Source organism: Amia ocellicauda, chromosome 13 (genome assembly GCF_036373705.1).
Source record: "Amia ocellicauda isolate fAmiCal2 chromosome 13, fAmiCal2.hap1, whole genome shotgun sequence".
NCBI lineage: Eukaryota > Metazoa > Chordata > Actinopteri > Amiiformes > Amiidae > Amia > Amia ocellicauda.
Genome location: NC_089862.1, coordinates 9,468,323 through 9,495,132, shown reverse-complemented (window position 1 = coordinate 9,495,132; position 26,810 = coordinate 9,468,323). Strand labels below are relative to the sequence as shown.

General features: G+C 41.4%; 1 long non-coding RNA gene and 2 gene segments (V, D, J or C); 1 reads left to right on the top strand and 2 right to left on the bottom strand.

Annotated features, from left to right (window-relative positions):
• Positions 1-26,810, bottom strand: part of LOC136766414 (Ig kappa chain V-III region MOPC 321-like) — a 52,806-nt gene that overhangs the window by 4,169 nt on the left and 21,827 nt on the right.
• Positions 1-26,810, bottom strand: part of LOC136766411 (Ig kappa chain V-III region MOPC 63-like) — a 27,078-nt gene extending 268 nt beyond the window's left edge. Inside the window, 4 exon segments of the V gene segment in view lie at positions 1-336; positions 2,929-2,966; positions 26,025-26,337; positions 26,723-26,810. The exon segment at positions 1-336 is cut by the window's left edge and continues 268 nt beyond it. Coding sequence covers positions 20-336; positions 2,929-2,966; positions 26,025-26,337; positions 26,723-26,795 — 741 coding nt within the window.
• LOC136766424 (uncharacterized) lies at positions 19,781-25,539 on the top strand. Its single transcript, XR_010821737.1, has 3 exons — positions 19,781-19,840; positions 19,921-19,999; positions 25,373-25,539. It is a non-coding gene; the product is annotated as an uncharacterized LOC136766424 (long non-coding RNA).

The following is a 26,810-nucleotide window of genomic DNA, read 5'->3' as shown; positions in this document are numbered from 1 at the left end:
CCCTTGTCCTGGCTCATATTCAACACTCAGATGCCTTCAGCACCTTTGTAACGGTAGTCTGGTCTTTCTGGCTGGCATCGCACGTCACCGTCGGCTTTCTCTTCCACTGGTCCTCTGTTAGCGTCAGGGTGCTGCTCCAGCTGTACTTGCCATCACTCCCCAGGATCCCGGCACCGGTGGTGATACCACTGCTAACAGTGCTGCCATCCAATTTCCAATGCAGCTTCCAGTCAGACGGGAAACCTTTATTGGCCAGGCACATCAGTGTGGCAGTTTTCCTGGTTTTCAGCTCATCGCCAGATGGCGGCAAGACTGTAAGAACTGGAGAAGTATTACCTGGAAGAAACACACAGAGGAGTGACGTCAGAAAGGGAAATATAGAGAGAGTGACTCACAACAGCTGTCTAATAAAGTTATTTTCAGTACGGGTCAGCAGGAATAGGCAATTAATAAAAAGATAATTGTACAACATATGAACAGCAATCTACAAAAGCACTTTTCAAAGGAAAACACAACTAAAGCCCATGGGGAATCTGGTCAGGAAGTTCAAAGCCCATTGCTTTAACATGAAATATTTAAAGTATAACACTGCAGTTCCAGATGTATACCCCCACCTCTTACACTTTTATATTTGTGTAAAAAGAATAGGTAAAACAAATCTTGATGAAACTTTTTCCCCCAACAATCTTATATTCTATAATCCGTACATGTATATATATATATGTACAGAGAGAGGGATCAACATTTAATATGAAATATATATAATTTGTTATAAAACAATACATTTATTATTTTACTATGGCATTATGAACAAAACTGAATATATGTCTGCTTTTTCTGTTATTAAATTAACAATTGGATCATTATACTACAATGCATTTTGCATTATAGAACATTATAATAGTAAATTAAGAAGCCGCATTTATACAATGAATTAAGTCCTAAAATGTACAAATTATTTTTTTAGGAGATGATAAGAAAACAATAGTATGAAAAAGCAGATTGAATAAAAACTTTTAATTTATAATCTCTTCTCAGTATATCTGAGATAATACTTACCATAATTTTGAGTACATGAGTCTGAACCCTCACATGCTATACATTTTATATGAATTACAGAGACAAAAAACTAAAAACAACTAGAAAAGTTATTTCAAAATGGTATATATATATATATATATATATATATATATATATATATATATATATATAAAGTACAGTACAGTAATTGAGCCCTTTAGCCAGGATCCCTGAGCCACCAAGAAGACTTGCTCTCGCTGCCTGACTCCCAGCCCTGAGCCCCCTCTCACAGTGCCCTGTACGTTCTGCACTGACCCAGCACTGCGGATACACTGAACAGTGCTGCACACACACCCTGAATTATAGGTCCAATTAATGCAGACAGAATAATGATAAGCTACATTATTTAACAGTACTTTACCGTATTTTAACAAGAGTAACAAGTTTTCGATAATTTTAGCAAATGGAATGACAAAAAGTAAACTATTTTAAAAACACATTGTTTTTTAAAACACGTACTTATTACAATATTACACTTATGACTGCACACCAGAGCCCCAGAGAGCAGCTCTCACAGTTTTCTCTCATACCCTCTCAGACTCCCTTATCCAGTCTGCCCATGCCCGGCACTGTGGCTACTCTAAACTCTGCCATGAATACATTGTTTAAACTTTAGTTCTCTGGCACTGGATAAACTGCCTTAAATAGTATGTGGACATTAAAAAACTATTAAAAATCATTTAACATTACTATAGCCTACATTCATGCAAAGTTACAAAAGAATATACATTGTTTTAACAAAATTCACATTTTCATTAAATGCTAACTGTATTTGTCTTATAGCGGAGAACAATGGAAATCTTAGAAAAATGTAAAGGTAAGTACAGTCCAAATTGAGTAGTGAGAGATATGTGACTTACTTCCAACACTCAGTTTGGTTCCCCCGCCGAAAGTTCGCACAGTGACAGAGTCTCATAGCCTGCCTGTACAAGAACCTACAACCCTGCCTGAGCCCCGTTCAGGGGCTTCAATAACCTACAGAGCCGAGCCACTGCTTCAGAATCAAACCTGCCTAATCTCTCCATGAAGTCTGCCTTCCCTGCAAATGTGCAGATGCTTCGAACAGTGTAAAACTAATAAAACAGTCCAAAATGAACATCTAAAAACTTGACCATGATCAAAAATCTCACTGTAGTTTTAGCTTGCACTGTAACAATAACATTTTGGATTTCATCTAGGTGTTAAAGCCTATGCCACACACAAGTGGGGTTTCAGTCTTTGTAGAAAATTGTGGAAAAAAATGAAAAAAGATAGAAAACAGAACAGGCAATGATTTTAAAAGAAGAAAAGCTACTTACTTCCAACATCAAGTCTGGTGCCGCCACCAAAAGTGTACCACAGTGATTCAGCCTAATTAACTGCCCATACAAAAACCTCACCACATATGTAGTGCACAAGAGAGAAGTTCTCTTCCAAAGGAGAATATATCTATATTTCTAACTGTAAATCTATTTTTGTCAGTGAATTGCCAGTTAATGATGAAAATCATCACACACCCCATAAATAATATACATTTAGAGAAATATTATAATAATACCCATTCTACCACAGCTAAGAGCCCCAAGGCACTACCATCAGTAAAATTAATACATAAGCAAGTAAATAAAATACAACCACTTAGGCTTAACTATGCATTTTTAAAGAATTTCATATGTTGCCAGTTCATTTGGCATATAATTAAAGAATTGCCTTTGAGAATTCAATATTAGTAGACTGAACATGTTCAAAGTTAACAATATTCAGAAATAACATTAAACACCCTTTCATTCGAGTAAAGAAATGCAGATATGAAATTTTAGCTGTGGAAAAAAAAAGGTGGTGAAAGTGGAGCGGAGAAGCTGTACTTACTGCCGACATCCACTCTGGTCCCGCCACCGAAAGTCCACCACAGTGATTGACTCGGATTGACTGGCTGTACAAAAACCTACCATGCAGACTGACTGAATTACTCACTTCTGCTACTGTTGGTTCATTACATGTAAAAACTGTAAGACAAAAGAGTGCCACAGGACAGTCCAGCCTACAAATAAATCCAAATGATAAAAACATCATAAAGGTAAACGTACAACTAATTAGTATTTTTCCTGGAATAACTACAAGTTTTGACAAGCTCTTAATTAAGAATAGTGTTGCCAAAAAACAAACCTGAACTTGAAAAATTAAATAAATGAGCAACAAATAATGTTGCCATGTGCCCAATCCAACATGTTTTGTCTTTTTATTTAACAGTTATTCTATCCCTCCTGAAATGCAGCCTCCACTCCTCCACAGGTTACATGTCGCTGCTCTACTTATTTTCACTTTATACACTATTGTTTACATGCACTGTGTAGTAATAATAATAATTTAAAAAATAAACAAGAACATATAATTATTATTATTATTGCTGCACTGGGCAAAATCACAGAAAACAAGACACTGACAATCAGAGAAACCACAGCCAGATGCTACTCACTCCCCACCCCCGCCTCCTCCATGAGCCCTGAGCTGAAACACGGCTCCTCTCTCACATCATCTAAAACACTGCCTTACATGCTACACTGGCAGTTTTGCATACAGCCAACTGTACAACAGAGTGTCCCTGTCCATTACATTTGACCAAATGGTAGTTAATTTTAACACAATTTGTTTTGGTATGTTTCACATTTCTATTTTATTGTGAATACTTCTACTACTACTACTACCAATACCACTATTACTACTACTACTACTAATAATAATAATAATAATAATACAATCTTACACATCATCTTCAAAACAATGCTTTTACCAGTCATTTGTGAAGTGTTTGCTAATAAGCATTATTAGTAACCAACAAAGGCCAGACATGGGGCCAGATTCAATCAAAACTTTGACCCACCCGCTAATAGCAAACTACAAACCTGTTCACCATAGTGGTTACATTTCTGATTAGAAGAAAGTGTCATCTTACTGAAAATGAAGCTGCAACTGAGTACAGTTCTGTAGTTTTCTATTAGCGGGTGGGTCAAAGTTTTGATTTAATCCGGCTCATGGTTGCTATGGAAGTTCCCAATCATTTTAACTTAGTGGTTAAAAGATGATACTCAAAATAAAGTGTTAAGAAATTATTAATAAGAAACATAACCAATCCACAGGCCTTACTGCTTAGATCAGTATGCAGTGCCGGAAACATTTCAAGTCCTTGTGTAATATTCATGCCAAACTATATTCTCTGATTGATTCCTGTCTCTGAATCCCCTTTAGCTTTCTCTCTTCCAAATTCTCAGTTTCAGGTCTAAAGGAAACCAATCCAGATAGCACATCACACACCATGTTATACACAATTGGCTCTCCTACCCGGGAAATGACATCCTTCACAATTGGGTTTTATGGAAAATTTATTTGAGGGAAATATTTGAAATGCTACCATTTACCTCAAACATTTTATTTTGGCTATACATAAGCAGAAATAATATTGCAGGTCTTTTATAAGAAAATAATATAAGGGGAAATAAGAGGAAATACAAATTCTCAACATTTTCCCATAGTTTAACTGCTATGTTGTCTTAACAGTAAGAAATATGCTTTTCAGATTCTCCAGAATTTACAATATGAATGGGTAACATAGCTGTAGACACTAGTGTTTCTTTTTTGTAGTTACAGGTAATTTTAAATGCTTGCTATTGCAAATGCAAACTTTTCAAGAACTGTATCTTTGCTCAAAATCTGAATTATGTGCATATGAAATGTGTACATGTATATACTGTATTATTTTAGAATTAAAGGTTGTGGTAATGTACTGTGTTGGGTGTGAAGTCTATGGCATTTTCATAAATATCTGCCACATCCAGGTTTGGTGATCTTGTTAATCTGTCATTTGAAACCCCTTTCCTATTACAGGAGTAATAAGTAGACACTTTCATATGAAGAAAAGAGTATTAAAATAGATATTAATTGGAATTTTGAACTTAGGCCTGGATGAAATTAAAAGGTCATCGGACTCACCTTATTCTGTCACTTGATGGCAGTTTCATTTTGCTATCGTTGTCTTTCGTCTTCCAAATGGAGAGGACACATCAAGCACTGGGTTTAGTATTTATGACATGACGGTGGATTAAAATCAATCAATAAATAAGTTATTTGATTTTTAAGGGATCATTTCAGAATTAATATTGCTTTCCAACAGGTATTCACAGCAGCTTGAAGATTTCACAGATGATTTTTGTATGACTGTATCACTGTGTGAGAGGAGTGGTATATCCCAGCTGACAGTAGTAATCTCCCACATCTTCAGCCTGGACTCCACTGATTTTAAATGTGAAGATGGTTCCAGATCTGCTCCCACTGAACCGTTCTGGATCTCCAGTGAAACGCTCATCCCCTGCTTTAATCCACAGTGTGTCGGTCTGTCCTGGATTCAGATGTTCTAGGATAAATCTCAGTCAATGTCCTGGTTTGCGCTGCATTGGAGACTGACAGTCTGTCCAGAAGACACAGAGACTGTGGCTGGATCCTGAGTCACTGTGAGCTGATCCTCAGTCACTGCAGAAACAGGACAATGAAACTAATTAAATCACACTGGTCTTAATTTATAAAGGATACATATTATACAGGATACAAATTATTTATTTAGAGTGATAAGAAGAAGAAAACTAAGAAGAAGAAGAATCTGGACTCACCCACAGTGCACAGTAAAGTAATCCATGTGGATAAAACAGCTGATACCATGGCTGATGTTTTTAGAGACATTATATCCAGACAGCAATGTATCTGCAGTTTAAATCACTGTGAGACCTCTATAATAAACCTGTATGCAAAACAGACATGATTCAACATTATTTGCATGTGGTTTAAGGAAATTGCAGTTAAAGGATGACTGGCTATGACAGACTGAGGTGTAATCTTTTCTCTGTTGAGGGTGTGTGGCTAAGAAACAATTTAGGACCTTTTTGGACATTTAATGAGATTCAGGAAAGATATAATTAATTTATTTTGTTCAGACAGTAGCTAGTCCTTGAACCAGGTTAGAGAGGTATGTGTTTAAGGCCAATACATTAATTTATATTCTACTGAGGAGACAGGAGAACGTGCTGTTATCATCATTCTTGCATGGAGATGAATGGACTCTGATGGGCTGAAGGGTCTGTGACCTTCTAGTGTTGTGGATATAGAATGATTTTTTTTCATTTAAGAAGTAGTAGGTTGTCTCTCCTAAAATAATGCTACATAGATAATGAATACATTGGCTAATATATTATATGCTATTATTTAAATGTCCTTTAGTAGCCAATCAGTCTAAGCAGCCATTGGGATGTGGGAGGAAACCAGACACCAAAAGGCCAGAAATAAACTGGGGTCCCACAAGCTGTGAGGCAGCAGCGCTATACCAGTGGGTAATAGGAATGAAAATTAGTATAACACAAGAGTACAGTCTACTTAAGGATACTGAACAATGAACTAAACTCCGGGAGAAAGTAATACTGGAGTTTGGAAACATAGTGGGCGCAGAGAGTATTTGTAAAATATACAATTTTATATATTTTCATTTTGGATAGAAAAAATACTGGCATTAAAAACTGTTCTTAAATGCATTTCCATTTTATTTTTTTTGTTCTAATGTACATTTTTCAACATTCATTTTGAACAATGATCATCAAAGTGTACAGTACAGGCTAACACGTGTATTAAATGAAATATGTTTGTTTCATTTCAACTCTTTAATTTAATGTATCTTATTGCCACACAGCCAAGCCGGTGGAAATTGTTTTAAGTACAGCATGATAACAGTTAGCTCCTTTACATACATGACACAAGAAACATGATAAATAAGAAAACATCACACGAAATATAAATTTATAAAGCAGCCTGAGATGACTTGGCAGACAAAACTCATGTGCTAGATAAAGACATTGAACCCAGCACACAATCACCACTAAGCAAATATATATGTCCATGCAAAAAGCAGTATAAGACAGAGTTGAGAGAGAGAGAATGCATTAACACTTAAGTGTCCTAATAGCAACAGGAAAAAAACAGTTTTTGAATCAAGACGTTTTTGCTGTCAAAGATCTGAACGGTTTTCCAGAGGGGAGCAGTTGAAAGAGATGATGATCTGGATGAGAGGGGTCAGAGACAATCTTTTTGTCATGCTTGAGGCCTTGTTGGGTATAAAAGAGATACAACTGAGGGAAGGTCCATGCCAGTGATCTTCTTAGCCTTAGTGATGATGTGCTGAAGTTGTGTCCTTGTATGAATATTAGTACTTCTATTCATACAAGGACAAATGCCATTCATACCATTCATGAACAGATGTATGCCATTCATGAACAGATGGAAAAAAAACGAAACAACAATCATAATAATTATATTTATACAGTTTTCATCATAAATTACGGTAAGGTAATTAGTTCATTAGTTAACCCTTTTGGTAAAGTCTGATGTAGAGCAAACTGTTCATGAATTACCAATGCATTACTAGAGCTCCTTATGCTTTAGATAACATCAATAGGGTCTAGTAAACAGCTTTTGCTGCACTTCTGATAAAGTGTATACTGTTCATAACTTACCAATGCATGACAAGTGCTCCTTATGCATTAGATAACATCAATATGCACTGCTCATGATTTGCTAATATTTCAATCATCTTTTTCATTATGTTAACTAAGGTATTTAATGTTATTTCATAAGATCATTTAATTCCCCAAGGAAAATATGGTGAATATTCTTAATAATTAAAAAAAAACCATCTAAATACTGTATGTTGTCCTTAAAATGAGTAATGTTTATTCATGTTAACTAATTAATGTATCTTACTGCATCCAAATATTCAGACATGAAGAAATACAAACCAATACTTGAATCCATGCAGTAGTTAATTCTTTAGTTAACATTAACAAATATTGCATTAGTTAGTGACTTGTTCATTTTAACTAACATATTAGTTAATATTAGATAACACTTATTGTAACGTTTTAATAAAAACATCAACTTTATCCATTTAAAGACCCAAACTAAAAACTTTAGAGATACCTATTAAAATACAGTAACTGTGTAAGCTCTCCACAACAAACAAAATCACATAAGCATAATGGTAATGCTCATCTAGTTTGGACACAGGGAGAAGCTACACTTGAAGCAAGTCTTCAAAATCCTGAAGAGGACTGACACAGTGCAGCCAGGCCTCTGCATCAGGGCTCATGGAGCTCGAACCCACAGGACAATCATGAAGACTCCCCAGATTCTGTACTCTGAGAGCCTTCAACTGCCCACTGATTAAGCTGTCTTTGCTACTGTATTGTTTAACAGATGTTTTGTATACATGCATTTATATGTATCTAGGAACTGTGTGAGTTGCAGTTTAAGGCGATCACAAATGGAAAATCATATACAAATGTGTCTCAGTAGATAAAGGTGCATGTAGCGTCATCTAGTGTGAAAAGCCATGCAGTACAAGTAAGAGGGAAATATATTGAGCTGTAACAGAAAAATGTACACATTGCCATCTATTAGAGACCACATTAAATTATCATCTACATTTTGATGGTCTGTATTCCTGCGGAAACATTTTACAAATTCCCAATTTCGATTTTATGAAACGTATTTTTAATTAAAATAAGTGCCTGTCACTTCTTGTTCCCCCCTGTAATGTTCTTCCCCCATAATTTGAGGAGGTGCAGGGCAGTTCTGTGTGGTCTCTCTCTTTCCCTCTTGTACTATATTCTTTTAAGGCCCTTTCATAACTGCTTCAAGTACTTTGAGAAGCTAATCAATTTGAATTTTTAAAATAATATAGTAAATAAATGAATAAATAAATGTATATAAATGATTTAACAAAAAAGATTTGTGTGACTGAAGACAAACACATTGATGTATATGTCTCTCCACCCATCTCTTTATGAAGAGCATGTGGATGTCTGTATGTGGTGTGCACTCATCCCCAGAATGAACTGTAGCAACCTGGGGCCATGAAGACTGGAATAGCTCTGCTCACTATAGTATTCTTTAAGAACTTCTTGAACTACATTAAATCAGGTTTTGTTTTTGATAGTTTTTCAAAACTATTTTTCTAAGACATTTAAAATATAATAATTACATATGAGCTTTTATTTATGAGGCTGTTATTGTGTACTGTTTTCACAATATGCAGCACAGTATGATTGATTGGCATAAGAGAAGGATTACATCACTGACATTGAGCTCCAGCAATCTCACAGGATCCTGGAGGCAATTATGTGGCTGTTGTTTTTCATATTGTTCAAGAAAATAATGAATGCCCTGCTGTGTTGTCATATTGTTAAAAAGTGTTATGTTTATAAATATATATACACTCACCTAAAGGATTATTAGGAACACCTGTTCAATTTCTCATTAATGCAATTATCTTACCAACCAATCACATGGCAGTTGCTTCAATGCATTTAGGGGTGTGGTCCTGGTCAAGACAATCTCCTGAACTCCAAACTGAATGTCTGAATGGGAAAGAAAGGTGATTTAAGCAATTTTGAGCGTGGCATGGTTGTTGGTGCCACACGGGCCAGTCTGAGTATTTCACAATCTGCTCAGTTACTGGGATTTTCACGCACAACCATTTCTAGGGTTTACAAAGAATGGTGTGAAAAGGGAAAAACATCCAGTATGCGGCAGTCCTGTGGGCAAAAATGCCTTGTTGATGCTAGAGGTCAGAGGAGAATGGGCCGACTGATTCAAGCTGATAGAAGAGCAACTTTGACTGAAATAACCACTCGTTACATCCGAGGTATGCAGCAAAGCATTTGTGAAGCCACAACACGTACAACCTTGAGGCGGATGGGCTACAACAGCAGAAGACCCCAGCGGGTACCACTCATCTCCACTACAAATAGGAAAAAGAGGCTACAATTTGCACAAGCTCACCAAAATTGGACAGTTGAAGACTGGAAAAATGTTGCCTGGTCTGATGAGTCTCGATTTCTGTTGAGACATTCAGATGGTAGAGTCAGAATTTGGCGTAAACAGAATGAGAACATGGATCCATCATGCCTTGTTACCACTGTGCAGGCTGGTGGTGGTGGTGTAATGGTGTGGGGGATGTTTTCTTGGCACACTTTAGGCCCCTTAGTGCCAATTGGGCATCGTTTAAATGCCACGGCCTACCTGAGCATTGTTTCTGACCATGTCCATCCCTTTATGACCACCATGTACCCATCCTCTGATGGCTACTTCCAGCAGGATAATGCACCATGTCACAAAGGTCGAATCATTTCAAATTGGTTTCTTGAACATGACAATGAGTTCACTGTACTAAACTGGCCCCCACAGTCACCGGATCTCAACCCAATAGAGCATCTTTGGGATGTGGTGGAACGGGAGCTTCGTGCCCTGGATGTGCATCCCACAAATCTCCATCAACTGCAAGATGCTATCCTATCAATATGGACCAACATTTCTAAAGAATGCTTTCAGCACCTTGTTGAATCAATGCCACATAGAATTAAGGCAGTTCTGAAGGCGAAAGGGGGTCAAACACAGTATTAGTATGGTGTTCCTAATAATCCTTTAGGTGAGTGTATATATATATATATATATATATATATATATATATATATATATATATATATATATATATAATGTTATGTTGTCAATCTGTTTCAGAGTCATCTGGACAGATTGTGATGACTCAGACTCCTACAGTGCTGTCTGTCAGCCCAGGAGAGAAAGTCACTATCAGCTGTAAAGCCAGCAGCTCCATTACAGGCAGCTTTGGACATAAATACCTAGCCTGGTACCAACAGAAACCTGGAGAAGCTCCTAAACTCCTGATCTATGATGCCACTACCCGTCAGTCTGGGATCCCAGAGCGATTCAGTGGCAGTGGATCTGGGTCTGACTTCACTCTGACCATCAGTGGAGTCCAACTGGGAGATGCAGGAGATTACTACTGTCAGCAGTATAATAGCTTTCCTTTCACACAGTGATACACGCCTGTACAAAAACCTCCCTCAGCTCTACAGGAACTGCTCTGGCTAATGAAGAGGAACGAGAGGGAGCTAAAAACAGCTGTAGTGTGTCAGGCTGGGCTGTACCGGGACAGTCCAGTTGGCTAAGGGATTGTCAAACAGGCATAGAGGTCAGGAAACCGGCAAACAGTTGTATGCCGGCAGTGTATGCCGGTAGAAGAGACAAAAGGATGGTCGATGTAACAGGCATAGGTCAGGCGATCAGGCAAACTCAGTAAGAAAGGCAATCCAAAATCCGTGATGTAAAGGCAGGCAGGGGTCAAAACACTAAAAATAAACACTAGATAACTTTGGATAAGGCTCGGAATTGCAGTGGACACTAACAATACTTCGCGTCTTCTGTGAGGAACAAAGGGGAATATATATGTAGCCAAGTGGTGAAATATGTTCGCTATTGATTTGGTTTGTACTGTGATGGCGCTGCCCCTTTTACAGTGTTTTCGGTTGTTGTGTTTCCAGGGCGCGCTGCGTTGGTAGGAAGTGGAAGCGATCGGCGTGGTGATGGCGGTGTGTTGTGATGCGGGATGGAGGGCTGGAGAGTTTTCTGTTGAGTGTCTGAATCCACACCGTGTTCCTCACAGGTAGTGTTTGTTTCTGTCTCTTGTTGTCTGTGGCGATGTGTTTTGTGAGTGTCAGATCGGTATGGCATTTTAGTTTGTTGGATGCTGGGGGATTGGCTGTGCGCTGTTAGGAGCCGCGTGGGTTGCGGTGCTGGTATATATACTAGTTGTGTAGTGTTATGTTAAAAACCTTACATAATATTGCTCAACTTAATAGTATTGTGGATGTTTGTGAGAAACGATTCCCAAGGTTTATGCTAATACATGAAAATAATTTTAAGTATTGAAGCCTAAAAGTTTTTCTGCTAATCTGCACTGATCTCTTTAGAGTGACAGTGCGCCATCGGCAGGGTTATCGCTAACTTGTGATACTTATGGATGTTTAATTGATACACAAGCTGTAAGTGTGAATGTGTGCAATTTTTATTTGTTAATTCTTTTTTTTGTAGGATAAATCTACTACTGTATTTTCCTGGGGTTTATTTTTGTTGATATTGTATTTTTCTGAATTAGATGTTTATTTTCCTTTTCATCTCACAAACTCATATACTGACAACAAGAGAATTCTTGTTGTATTTAGTGAACTTTATCTAAAGAAAACTATTCTCTTATCGACCGCTGTGCTTTTCTTCAGAGCCAGCAATCAGAATAAAAACCCCAAAAGATATTTTCTGTGTCCTGTGTTAGTTTATGTACACCAGGCTACATATACATGAGTGAATAGGCAGATGGATTAGATGCAGGTGACAATGAGTGCGTAATTAGCCAGAGAAGATAATTCAATTATTAGATGGTGTAGTTATTTTTCAAGTCGGAAGCACTGCCCAAGGGAGAGGGGTTTCTGTGCACTTCCGTAGGAACCCAATCGAAACGTCACCCTATCAAAGCTGCCATTGGCCCCTGCGCTTGTCACTCAGAACAGGTCCCTTCCACTTCCTGTTCTATAAAAGGTGACGTCAGCGCAGGTTCGTCCTCTTTTGCAATTTCGCTGGACTCGAGAACGTAAGCTCTCTGTGTCTGTGTTTGTAATAAATATTCAAACTGCGTATTTCGGCTGGCCGGCTCACTTCATAGTGTTGTTCACCACCACATCGTCTCTGTCTTGTGTGTGTTTAGTTATTATTGATAGCTAATCCCGATTCTGTCCGGCTGCGCATTCAGTTTCAGTTTCATTCATAAGAAGAGTTTTTAAAAATAATAGTCGTGTTTATATAGTGCTATATATATTCCGACTGCTTTCTGTGTTGGTTTTGTGTCCACAGGATCTTTTCCTCCACTGCAGAAGTGCTAGCAGCGGCAGTAAAATCCGAGGCCCGGTTGCACGGCCAGGACGTAAGAGATCTCGCCCACGGGAGGTGCTCCTCCACCGGCTTGCACCCGTGCTATAGCCCACAGCTGCGGCTGTAGGAGATCTTGCTCTCTCAGTTCGCTGAGAACGAGCTCTGCTAGCCCTCCCCGTCTGTGTGTGTAGGCCTCAGTTTTAGATCCCGCTACAGCTGGTGGTCTACAAACCCCCACTCACCCCGGACTCCGCGTCACCCGGTGTCCCCAGAAACCCCGGCACACACAGTGTGGTTAAGCCTACGGGCCTATGCAGCGCTTGTATCCAGCACCTGGTGCTTGGTATACACAGTGTTCAGTCCGGCAACAGCAAGGTTGCGTGTGGTTGGTGTCGCAGCACCCCCGTGTATATAAACGTTGCCTGGTGGATACGCAGGGCGGGCGCCCGCTAGCTGCTCCACTTGTTGCAGAGGCGTTCCAGTTGTTGTGTGCCCCCGTGCAAACACTGATTGGCACCTCTGCTGCACGTTTCCCTGTGCACGCGCGTGTACGCTCAGCACTCTGCGATGAGCTCCTCTTGCCCCTGCCACTGTGCTGCTTGCAGCCACCGCACCTTCCGGACCGCCGTTCCACCGGGCGCCATGGCCAAATTGCCTTTGGTGCCCAGACAGACGGGGCATAAGACTTCCCCACTCCAGGCAGGCAAGGTGCGGTGGCCGCAAGCGGCACAGTGGCGGGGGCGAGAGGAGCTCATCGCCGAGCGTGGCAGCCACGCCCCTCCTGCCTGCAGTACCCGCAGAGAGTGCCGCTACGGCCCTGAATAGCAGGATGCACCACATCTGCACCCTTCTGTCTGCACAGGCAGCGCAAACAGCAGCCTCAAATCTCCACTGCCGGCCCATGTACCACAGACTCTGAGGGGAGCCTCTCTGCCCTGTCTATGGACAAGGACAGCAGACAGGTAATCTGGGAGGAGGAGCGCCTATTACTCAGAGGCGGAGCTCATGGAGGGGGAACCGGCCTCATCTCCACTCACTCCATTTAGCAAAAACATTTCCCCTGTTTCTGTAAGTCAGGACCGGGAGTTTTGGGCGGTGATCCAGAGGGTGCTGGAGAAGGTCAGTAGAGAACAAGCAACAGTTCTGCTGATAGCCCCTCGGTGGCCTCGCAGATTCTGGTTTGCAGACCTGATTGCCCTCCTCCATGGAGAACCTTGGCAGCTCCCAGTGAGAGCAGACTAGTTGTCCCAGGTGCAGGGAACGCTTTGGCACCCCAGCCCGGGCCTCCTCCAGCTCTGGGCCTGGCCCCTGAGCGGGAGCAACTGATTGCCTGGGGTCTGGTGGTGTCACGTAAGACTGCATTTTTGCTGGCATTCACCTCAGCAAAACGCGTGAGCAAGTTACACGCCCTGTTTATAGGTTTTCATCTTTTATTGACTGTGGTACCTTATATCATATGGTGTGACTAAATTATGTTTTTATTATAAAATTACTGTTTAAAATTAATTGCATTTGTGCTAGGTACTACTTAAGGAATTGTATTTTATAACCTGCATTATGACAGGTCATCTATTGTTCTTGAAATTGTATTCAAATGTATTTTTTCTATTTTATTCTAGAACATGTTTACTATTGTATTGATTTGTATTGATACATTCATTGTATGTTGACCATGATAAGGGCATCTGGCCTAAATCACATCATATTATATCATAATAAATAAGGTTGGGTTACCATATGTCTGTTATCTCCAAAAAATATGTATGGGATTTTGCCTTGATCATCCTTTTTTAAACACTGAACTACAGTTGCTGGTGTATGTGTGTCTTTATACTGGCATGCATGTTTAGAATGATATCTGAAAGTTACTGATTCTTCAATTTGCATTTCAACAGACTGTACATTTCAAAGTGCAACAGCTGCCATTTTGGCTATTTTCAAAATGTAAGTAAATCTACATGTACAATAGATACATGCATAACTGTTCATTTATTTTTCTTAAATACATGATTCAGTGGCAGGATTTCAAAGATGATTTAGAAATGTATAATCCATACTGCTTAGACTTACTTTGACAGTTGCTCACAATACCTGCTTTTATTTGTAACAACCTACAATTTGCTATTAATTTTAATATGCTTCATAATTCATAGCAAGAGCCTGTATTGTCTTACAAGGAATGTACTGCAGAAAATAGTAAGGGGGGGAAATTAGCAGGGCAGCACGGTGGTGTTGTGATTAGTGCTGCTGCCTCACAGCTCCAGGGTCCTGGTGTAACAGGACAAGGATGGTAGATCCAATCACAGGCTCACAACTTAGATGCGAGATAGACAAACAATCCAACAAGGGAAGATCCAAAAGGCAAAAACAAGAACATTCAAGTGGTCAGTCGATTGGGCAAACAGGCTAGACAGGGAGATCCAAGAGAGGTCGTCAGGAACGAGAAGGCAATGGTCAAAATACAGACCGCTACAAAGATAGGCACAATGCTCAGAAATGACTCCCAAGAGAATGCAAGACTTCACAAAGTGCCAGAGGAACAGAGGGGAATATATACTGTGTGGAGGGAAGCAGGTAACAGGGTTGTGAATGCTGGACCAATGGGTAGCATCCCATCCTGTCCGTATTCCTGGCTTGCACCCTATGCCTGCCAGGATCAGCTCCATCTTCCCTGTGACCCTCACCAGGATAAGTGGCTTCAAAAATGGATGGATGGCAAATTACCAATAATAATAAAACTCCAGATACATGTGCTGTATGTGAAAGATTTGCTTACTAAATGCATGGAAAGCTTTTAACCTGAATGGATGATATTTAATTTGTCTACATTCATATTTCATAATTAAGGTTTCTATACCTGTTAATATTAATATGGTGTTTCAACTGTAACAATGTTTGATTTCTTGCTTTTAACTTTTGAGCAGATAATGAACCTTCCACTGTAATACTAACCTTTTAAAACATAGTAGTCACAAAGACTGTATTGTGACATTTAAAGTATGAAGTACATCTCCAGCAGCTTCAGTGTTAAGCAATATTAGTGAATTTGACTTTCATGTTTTTTAACAAACTCAGTTCTACAGTTCTACTGCTCTAGCACTGTGTGATGCTCACTGCCTGTCATTCATCATGCTCACCGCCAGAGGCCACTCGCATTCCATTGTTGTTCCCCATCTCCTTCTAATGATAGGTTGTGTATGCAACCCCAGTTATCTGAAAAAGGAAGCACTGCCCAAGGGGGAGGGGTTTCTGCGCACTGCTGTAGGAACCCAATTCGTCCTCTTTTGCCGGGAGACAGGACTCCCGCGCGACCTTGCAACCCTTGGGCAGTGCTTCCTTTTTCAGATATCTTGGGCTGCATACGCAACCTATCGTTATCTTGCAAGTCGGAAGCACTGCCCAAGGGGGAGGAGTTACTGTATAACCAAGCTGTTGCAAGGGAGGAGGCAGCGAGCTGATAAGGGAGCCTGCCCTGAGGTGCACCGCTAGGGGCCTCGACAACACGACTCCAGACAGTAACCTCAGGGGCCCCGTAGGGCCAAACCTGAGCCGCCCAGGAGCGAGGACCGTAGTCATGCTCTACCGGGGACTGTCTGCAATCAGCATATACAAAGCGGGGCTACAGAGGACAACTATTACGCCCTCCACTTACAATAGCAAGGATGGCTGCTCTACTAGTGCATCTAGGAGCGAGGCCATATTCTACTTGCACAAAATATGCAGGGTTAAGGAGACCAGCGCAGCGAAGGTGGAGTTCACTCGGGGGAAGTCCACCAGGCCCACTTCAGCTGCACCCTGGGTTCTGGTATAGGCCTCCCCTTCCACGAGCCTGTGTGGGGGCCATTGCCGGACGGTCCCAGGTGGCTCTCAGGTCATTCAGGAGGTCTGGTAGCAGCTGGAGGGCCCGTGTGGGCTGCTGCGGTCGGTGCTCCCTCTCGAACCTGCAGCGTGGGGGGGCGGGGTCAGAGGGCCAGGGGATCTGCAAGCAGTTCACGGCCCTCTGGATCACCGCCCAAAACTCCCGGTCCTGACTTACAGGAACAGGGGAAGTGTTTTTGCTCAATGGAGTGGGGGGAGACGAGGCCAGTTCCTCCTCCATGAGCTCTGCCTCTGAGTAATAGGTGCTCCTCCTCCCAGATTACCCGTCTGCTGTCCTTGTCCATAGACAGGGCCGAGAGGCTCCCCTCAGAGTCTGTGGTACATGGGGCCGGCAGTGGAGACTCGAGATGTGGTGGGGTAAGGATCTGGGCTGCTGTTTGCGCTGCCTGTGCAGACAGAAGGGTGCAGATGTGGTGCATCCTGCTATTCAGGTCAAGGATGGCCTCATCTCTGCCTCTGTCTGTGAAGCTGGTTCTCCATCACCGATGGCGTGGCGGGGAGGGGGCTAACGATGACTCAGAAGAGGGGCGTGGCTGCCGCGTGGGGCGCAGCTGCCGTGGCAGGTGCAATAGCGGCAGCTGGCCCAGCAGCAGAAGCTGGAGGAGACGCACGGGGCGCGGCTGTCTCCATCACTGCAGCCCTGGACGAGGAGATGGAGGGGCTCGGGGACAGGCGGATATCCAGCACCCCGCCACTGTAAGTGCATCTCCACCTGGCAACGTTTATATATACGGGGGCGCTGCGACACCAACCACACGCAACCTTGCTGTTGCCGGACTGAACACTGTGTATACCAAGCACCAGGTGCTGGATACAAGCGCCGTGTAGGCCCGTAGGCTTAACCACACTGTGTGTGCCAGGGATTCAGGGGCCAGGGTGATGCAGAGTCCAGGGTCCGCGGGGGCCGAGGGTAGTAGACCACCAGCCATAGCGATATCTAAAACCAAGGCCTGCATACATGGACCGGGAGGGCTAGCAGTGCTCATTCTCGGCGAACTAATATAGCGAGATCTCCTACAACTGCAGCCGCAAGCCGGCGGAGGAGCACCTCACGCGGGCGAGATTTCTTACAACACACCGAAGTCTGATCCATGGAGGCCCCACCTTTACAGGACTTAAAGGATCTGCTGCTAACGTCTTGATGCCAGATACCACAGCACACCTTCAGCCTTCAGTGGTCTAGTGGAGTCCATGCCTTGACGGGTCAGGGCTGTTTTGGCAGCAAAAGGGGGACCTACGCAATATTAGGCAGGTGGTCATAATGTTATGACTGATCGGTGTATATTAAAGAAGGAGGCTTTGAAGTACAGAGAATATATTTATTACATACCAGCTCGGGAGCCCAACCACAGTTAAGACCAGTATCCCATCACGGGCTCATGAGAAGTGTTGCCTGGGGTCAGGTCTCTGGCCGCTGGGCTCTTCTGACATTGAAACACATGCTTCATGCTAATCTTTCAGAATGTGCGCAATAACCATTTTGCACTGGTTTGTTATGAATGCAATATGCTACCCTGAATTTTTAAAAACCAGGAAACCAGAAATGGACAACAAGACGTTTGCACTAGCTGTTTTGCAAACAGTATTTAGTTTAACCTTTAACATGCCTTTTTTATTTTTAATGCTAATGATAATATAGATTATACTGGATTCTTCTTATACAATAAGCATATATTTGTATTTATAATGTATTTCTTAGCAGATGCCCTTATCCAGGGCAAAAATGTATAGGAGACTCTTAAGATGACTTTTTCCTGAAGTAACCCAGACAATTTTAATTAGTACAGCCAACTCTCAAAGAAAACAGGAGTCCAATATTTTATAAACCAATAACATCGAAGGGACACTTTATTCATCTTGAATAAGAACATACATAACCAACTCTCCCCATCTTGATCACAGTTATTACTTTTTTGAGCACAGTTATGGTTTCACTAAAGTTTTCACAGTTGTGTCTCAAAACTCAAGGACACAGCATCTCAGAAATACAGTATACTAATACCATATCATTTTGCATTTTGAGACACATGCAGTTTGGTGAAAATAGATGTCACATCCAAGTATGTCATTAGGGGCGACACGCTGCGCAACCAGGCCACCTCTTTTTATAAATCGAGAGAGGACCTTGTTCACCCACTCTATCGCTCTTCCCGGACAGGCTCAACCAGACCTCAGAACACCACCACATGGAAGGTAAGTGTCACTGTTGTATCCCACACATCCCACAATTCACAAGCTCACCACTTGAGGTCATCACCAGAATACTAAACCCTCACATTCCCCAGCAATCAGCCACTTCACATTCCTCGGCACCAAGTGCACTTGTTCTATCATCCTCAAATTCCCATTGGACCAGCAGTCTCTTTCACTGTCCTGCTATACATATAAACCCCTTTGTGACTTCCATTCACTGCTAAGTCTTGTCTTTGTTCCTGTTGCATTTCTAAGTATTCCCTTATTTACTGATGGCCTGTTTACAACCTCCACGTGTACCTTGACCACTGATTCCCAGATTCTCCCTACCAGCCTGTTTGCCTGATCATTGACCCCCTGCTTGCCTTATCGACCCCCTGCTTGCCTTATCGACCACGACTTCAGGATTTCCCTGGACATTACTTTTTGCTGGCATTGACCCCAGCCTGTTCCTGACCACCTCTCACTCCGCATTGGGTTCTCTGCCATGGCAGTCCTTCAATACAGTAAGTTTTCAATAATCAGTTTATTAATACAATGCTAGGACAGGGCATGAAAACTACCATAGCAGGGAACACAATACAAAGGGAATTTGGGGGACTAAATACATAAAACACATCACTAAAATTGTCTAATTAAAAGGGGGAATAAAACTAGTAAAAACAAAAAAAAAATAAGAAAAGAGGTCATTTAGATTCAATAAAACCCCATATCCCCATTCTAAAAGGAAAGAAATTGGTAGCAACCATAAATGTACACAATCTCTTTGCTAGTTCGCAGAAAGTACAAATGTGCAGGGACAACCCTCTCCTCTTGATGGATGTTAAACAGTTTCTCTTTCAGATACAAGCCGGGACCATGTCAGCGAACTGGGACCCCGACCAGACTGCAGGTGAGAAATAGATGTTAAATCAGAACTCAAGATTGCACAAAATCAGAATATTGTAAATCACTGTCTTTTCTCTTTAACAGATGCAGATCCACTACAGGGGCTGTGGAGAAGAAAGCAGGTGACAGCTTTGGATACCCAGCACAGAGACCCTCTGTCCAGGTAAAATGCAGCAAGAAGGTACAAATGTCAACTCTGCTCACGTGTTTCAAAGGCAATTCATACACCCACTGTGTATGCTTTCTTTGTCTAATCACTTTTCAAGGAAACCAAAGGGAGATACTTAATGCTTCATAGTCTCACCGTTGACTCCAGCAATTAAATTTCCTCATCTGTCTTCACTATTCCACTCTCAGAGGGTTTTCCATTATTTGTAATCCTTCGTCTGGGAGATTTTCACGTTCCCCCTTAATTCTGCCATCTCCAGAAACTTGCTTTTCCTCCAGCCCTGTGTCTTGTGGTTTAGTCTGTGGAAACAATCAAGGGTTATAGTCCAGGTAAGTCCAGTCCAGCTGATTGGTGTTGTGCAGCAGACACAGAAACAGTAAATCCCAATCACCCAATTTAATAAAATATAATAAAAAACACAAAATAATAAGCGAAGCAATGCTTCCTTATAAATAAACAACCAGTGAGCCACACAAGTGCACAGATGTAAAAGAAGAATCATCAAGTGAAAAAGAACCGAATTAGATAATGAACTTAAGTGCACTAATTATGTCTTTCACGCCCCGCCTTTGACATAGATGAATTCACTTTACTGTTTGATACTTTAAGTCAATAAATGTAGTGTAATGGTTATTCCACCTGTTCAATTTGAATTAGATTCATGGAGGGATTTTTATTTCATTTAAATATGTTAAATAATAATTATAATCATAAAAATGAAATGAAATGCAACATTGCATGCAACTGATGTTTGTAGGCTGTGCTCATCTGTTTCACTTTTCACAAATATTCTGCTGTGGTGCAGGTACTGTCACAAATACTGTACAAAATGCAGCAAACTAGTTGCTGTTTGTGATCTGTATTGAGCGTCTTTAATCTAAACAAATCAATTTGTGCAATCAACAAAGAGAAATGTAATTTGTAACTACATGCAAATTAGGAAAATGCAGGCAAATGCATCTGCAAAATATTCATTATCATTATGAGCAGTGCACACAGACATCTCTTCACAGAAGTGGATTTATTCCTTGGTAATATTCCAGTATGTATTTTTGTGCAGACGTGTCTGTCCAATTTCTTTCATTGGCTTTCTTTTTAAGATCAATAATTGTGATGTGTGTCATCTATTATGTAATATAATTAGCTACAAGCCAAACGGCTCTATAAAGCAGACAGCATGTGACATGCTCAGCTCAAGCTGGATATATCAGAGATCATAAGGTTGGGAATTCGAGTCTCTGTAACATTTCTGATGAAATGAATTTTAAATAATACAGTGTGATAAACACTTGCACAATGTGAATAATTAATAACAAGGTATATGTGTTGTGTATGTACTGATTTCAATTTGTTATAGTAATATTTCATTGGGCACTAGTATTCTAGTTTAATGATAGTACAGTTACATTGTAGATTGGTAATGACAAATAACATTATCCTTATGCGCCCGAGTTCAGTGAGTGTTCTGTTCTAGATGTACACCCTTGTTTTTCCCAGTTATGTGCAATTCTATTCTCTGCAATAAACCTGTTAATGGTTACAGTTGCCTTTGAACTGCTTATTGGATTATCTAACCTGGTTATGGAACATAATACTGGCGCCGAGGTGAATCGCAAGACAGAAAATACGCATTAAGAGACAGCTGGGCTACAACCCTTAAAAACAAAAGCTGAGGGTGCTGAAAATTGGATTCAAATGGGAATAAGAGGGTCAGATGTATTTGCTTGTGCTGGAATCACCTGTACAAAGTAAGCCAACAACCCACGGATATACACACAGTGAGTAACCCTTTCTGTCCTCCCTGAAACATCTTAATAATAATAGTAATACAAAAAATCTAAGCGCATCTTTGAAAGACTGCATTATGACGACTTTAGGACGTATAGAAGAGTTCGTGGCAGAAAAAGAAAACTCCTGCCAGGAGTATGTTGAGAAACTGGAGTGTTTTTTTTTCATGCAAACAATATCGAGGAGGCAGAAAAAAAGCAGTCTTTCGCTGAGTGTGTGTGGTTCTGCAACTTACTCCACCTTACGATCCCTGGTAGCACCCCAGTTGCCGACACAACTACAATATGACGACCTAGTAGCTCGTTTGGAACGTCATCTTGAGCCAGCTCCATCAGCAATTGTGCAGCGTTTCCATTTTCATCACTGCAAACAACAACCACATCAATCAATTTCAAGTTACATTGCCAAGTTGAGAAAATTGTCAGTGCATTCTGCATTTGGAGACCGGATAGTCGGTGGAGTGCAAAATTAATTTTTACATTACCGCCTGCTGTCTGAACCAACTTACATTTAGAATGGTTGAGGATAAAGCTCTAGTCTGCTCCGTCCTGAACCTGAACCTCCTGTTTCAGCAACAGCATCAGCTGAGGTGCACCAGACTAGACTTGGGGAAAAATAGGTCAAAAGAAAAAAGTGACTTTAACAGAATCTGTTTTCACTGTGGTGGTGGTCATAGATTCACTGACTGCCATTTTATCACAGCTGCTTGCCAGTATTGCAAAAAAAGACGCCATATAGCCTGTGTTTGTATAACAAGATTGAATGCTAATAAGTCATCAACAGCTGGGGGAAGCGAGATAACAACACACACACAACAGACGCACACAGTCAGCATGGAGGAAAATGAGGAATATGTGATTAACAGTTTACAAGGGGTCATAATGAAAGAAAGGAAGGTGCCTTACCATGCTGAAGTCCACCTAAATGGGAAAAAGCTCCAGATGGAAGTTGACTCTGGATCAGCTTGCTCTCTGATAAATGATGACACATATCGTCATTAAGGCCAAGCAATGCACCAAAAATCACCCCTGAAAACTGTACCTTGCAACAGTGGTCCCAAATGCCACTTTTTTTGTAGATCTGGAAAACCGTCACATGAGGTGCACATTGCTATTGTTCGTAATTGAAGGACAAGGAACAAGTCTGCTGGGACATGACTGGTTTCAGAGCCTAGGCATCTCACTAAATGGAATACACCAGGTCTGTCAGGGAATCTTTTTCAAGGAATGGGGAGCCTGTAGTGCACCTCCCGTCAGCATTGCTGTGAACCCAGACGTCACTCCAAAATTCCTAAAAGCACGTCCTGTACCATTTGTGCTAAGTCCAAAGGTAGATGAGGCCTTGCACCAGCTGGTGAAGCAAGGAGTTTTCCAGCCTGTGTGCCATTCAAGGTGGGCAACACCAACTGTTCCGACCAAGAAGGACGAAAGCTTCAGGCTCTGTGGGGATTATCGCTGCCCAGTCAACACCGCAGTTAAACCGGATGTTTATCCACTGCCCACAGTGTCTGAGCTTTTCGCTTCACTAGCTGGAGGAACTATTTTCACAAACTAGATCTGAAGCAGGCCTACCAATATATTGTGCTGTATGAAAAGGCTTCCGATTTATTGACAATCAATACGCATAGGGGACTTTTCCATGCCCTGCGATTGCAGTTTGGAGTTTCAACTGCTGCGGCTATTTTCCAGCATTTCATGGACACAGAGCTCCAAGCCTTGTAAAATTTTTATAATACTTTTTTTGCGCAACAAAACCACTTTGCTGGAGCTGCTGCATCGACTATTTGATCAGTCTGCCAAATGGACCTGGAATGCTACACATGATGCAGCATATGCACAAGCAAAACAACTTTTGCAAGCAGATGATGTACTGGCCCATTATGATGAAACAAAACCATTAGTTCTAGTGTGTGACACCTCGCCATATGGGCTGGGCGCACTGCAGAGTAATGTGGAGCCGGACGGCCGTAAAGTGCCCGTCAGTTTTGCATCACGGACACTCAGTACAACTGAGAGGAACTATGCCCAAATTGATAAAGAGGCACTTGCCATTATCTTCGCAGTGCAGAAATTTAATCAATATCTCCATGGACATAATTTTGTCCTCTTATTGGATTGTTGCATCACACCAAGCCAATGCCCTTAATTCTGTCACCACGTATGCTAAGATGGAGTTTGATGTTGGGGGTCTATGACTATGAGCTATGTTATAGGCCAGGTAAGCTACTAGCCAATGCTGACGCGCTGAGCCACCTGCCATTGCAGACCTCAGAATGGAGGCACAGGTGGAAGAGGTCGTTAAGAGTTGCGAGACATGTCAGAAGTCATGGCTCAAGGTTTTTGTCATGCATTCGATGCCCTCCAGTGCCATCGTCTCCTGTTTGCAACACATGGATTGCCAGATGTTCTGGTCTCAGACAATGGCACCGCATTCACATCTACTGAATTCCAAGTCTTTGTCCACCACAATTCAATCAGACATGTGACTGCAGCACCGTAACATCCCTCTTCAAATGGGCAAGCAGAACGCATGGTGCAGACTACCAAGGAGGCTCTGAAGAAGATCACTGCAGGTGACTGGTCTACTCGCTTGAATTACCAATTCCAAAACTGGAAAGAGTCCAGCAAATCTCCTTATGAAGCGAAGATTAAGAACTACATTGGATTGTTTAAATCCTGATTTTGAGGCTAACATGCATGAAAAGTAAGTATTGGCCCAAAAGAGTCTTGGAACTGTTCGCCTGTTTAAAACACAGGATTCCGTTCTCATGCGAAACTATTCACCTGGCTCTAGATGGGTACCAGTGACCATTATAAAGGTAACAGGACCAGTATCATACCAGACCCAGACTTCTGAGGGTCAGATCCATTGGCGTCATGTAGATCAACTAAGAGAATGGATGCCAAGGGCATCGTTGCCGTGAATCTTTCAGCCAGCCCAGGGCTGAACCCACTGGTTACACCTCTGCGGCGACCCTGCCGCCAAAGCCTGCCTCCCAAACATTTTGAGGACTTTGTGACTGGGGGGAAGGGGTGTTAAGTATTGAAAGTACCGTTTGGAACAGAGAGATAAGTTGTCGTGAGAACATGACGTTATCCTTATGCGCCTGAGTTCAGTCAGTGTTATGTTTGAGATGTACACCCTTGTTTTTCCCGGTTTTGTGTAATTCTATTCTCTGCAATAAACCCATTAATGGTTACAGATGCCTTTGGACTGCTTATTGGATTATCTAACCTGGTTATGGAACATAATAGAAGAATACAAGGAAAACAATGGCATGTCTACAGCACTTCACATGTTTCTTCCACTATGCCAACACAGTAGTGTAAGTCATAGAGGTGTAGGAGTCTTGAGTTAATTTAATGACCTGGGAACTGTATACACTGTAGGAATGTCCTTGTGACAGGACGCTGTCTGTCACGGCACGGCTGTTGCTGACGCTCACTGATTAGGTGCTCATGTGCCGCAGCGGTGTTGTCCACTCCCTCGCAGACAGGCTGCGGGCAATGAGCACCATGGTGACTGTGACGTCAGCGGCAGCTGTGCTTTATCTATTTAATCCCTCTTCTTCCCCGACAGAGGCAGCTAACCGTAGAGAAGGAGGACTGCTTCTACAACCCCTGACTGCCCGGAGCACCCCATTTTGTGGATGTTTGTGTGTGTGTTTTGCTTTTGTTTTTCCGTTTGTGTGTTCCCCCTGGACGAGCCTGGACTAATAAAGCCCAGACACTACTGGAACTCGAGACTCCCTCTCTCCCCGTTGTTTGTGTCCAGCTTTCATGGTGCTATTATTAAGTGTTTACCTTTCAAAATGCTTTTTTATTTCCTCTATATGCTTATTAAAATATTTTGCTTAAAAAAAAGTAATTAATACTTGCATACATTTATATACTGTATATTACTGTATATGCCCATATAGCTTATCATACGCTGCCTGTATGATATTCTGAATTATTTTGAGATAATTTACTTTACTGTAATTCTGCCTTTTATAACATAGAAGACACAATGACTGTATTGTGGTATTTAAAGTATGAAGTATATCTCCAGCAGTTCCAGTGTTAAGTAATATAAGTGAATTTGAATTTTTTTAATAAACTCAGTTCTACAGAGTATAACTGCTACAGCACTGCAGCTGTACTCCGCTCCCTCTCGTTCCTCTTCATTAGCCAGAGCTGTTCCTTTAGAGCTGAGGAAGGTTTTTTATACAGGCATGTATCACTGTGTGAGAGGAGTGGTATAGTGCTGTTGACAGTAGTAATCTCCGGCATCTTCAGCTTGGACTCCAGTGATGGTCAGACTGTAGTCCAGCCCAGATCCACTGCCACTGAATCGCACTGGGATCCCAGACTGACGGGTAGTGGCAAGATAGATCAGGAGTTTAGGAGGGTCTCCAGGCTTCTGCTGGTACCAGGCTAGGTACTTATTGCCAGTGCTGCTACCCGTAATGGAGCTGCTGGCTTTACAGCTGATAGTGACTTTCTCTCCTGGGCTGACAGACAGCACTGTAGGAGTCTGAGTCATCACAATCTGTCCAGAGGACTCTGAAACAAATTGACAAAATCACACTTGATATATATGTACAGAGAAAGTGAGTGCGGTAATTGCCTTGTATTTTATGCTATGTATATATTCCAAGTAATATAATCAATAATACATTGCAATATATTTGAATTCCTATGAAGCCCCTACCATAATAATATTTTGAAAGAGTTACCAGTTACACTAAATGTGATTTTTAAATATTGTCAGCTTGATCACATTTACATAAATACACACTTGTTAACTATAAAGATAAGCAAAAACAAATACATACATACATACATACATCAGACTTTTTAACATGAAATACATACATAAATGTTTCATAATTATTATTAATTATTATTAATTTTAGTAGTAATTAGTAGTAATTGGTGATGGAATTACCCTGAGTACAGATGGCGAGAGCCCAGATGAAGACGGTGATGAAAGTCATTGTTGTTGTGGATTGTGTTGCCATGAAGGGCAGCTCTCA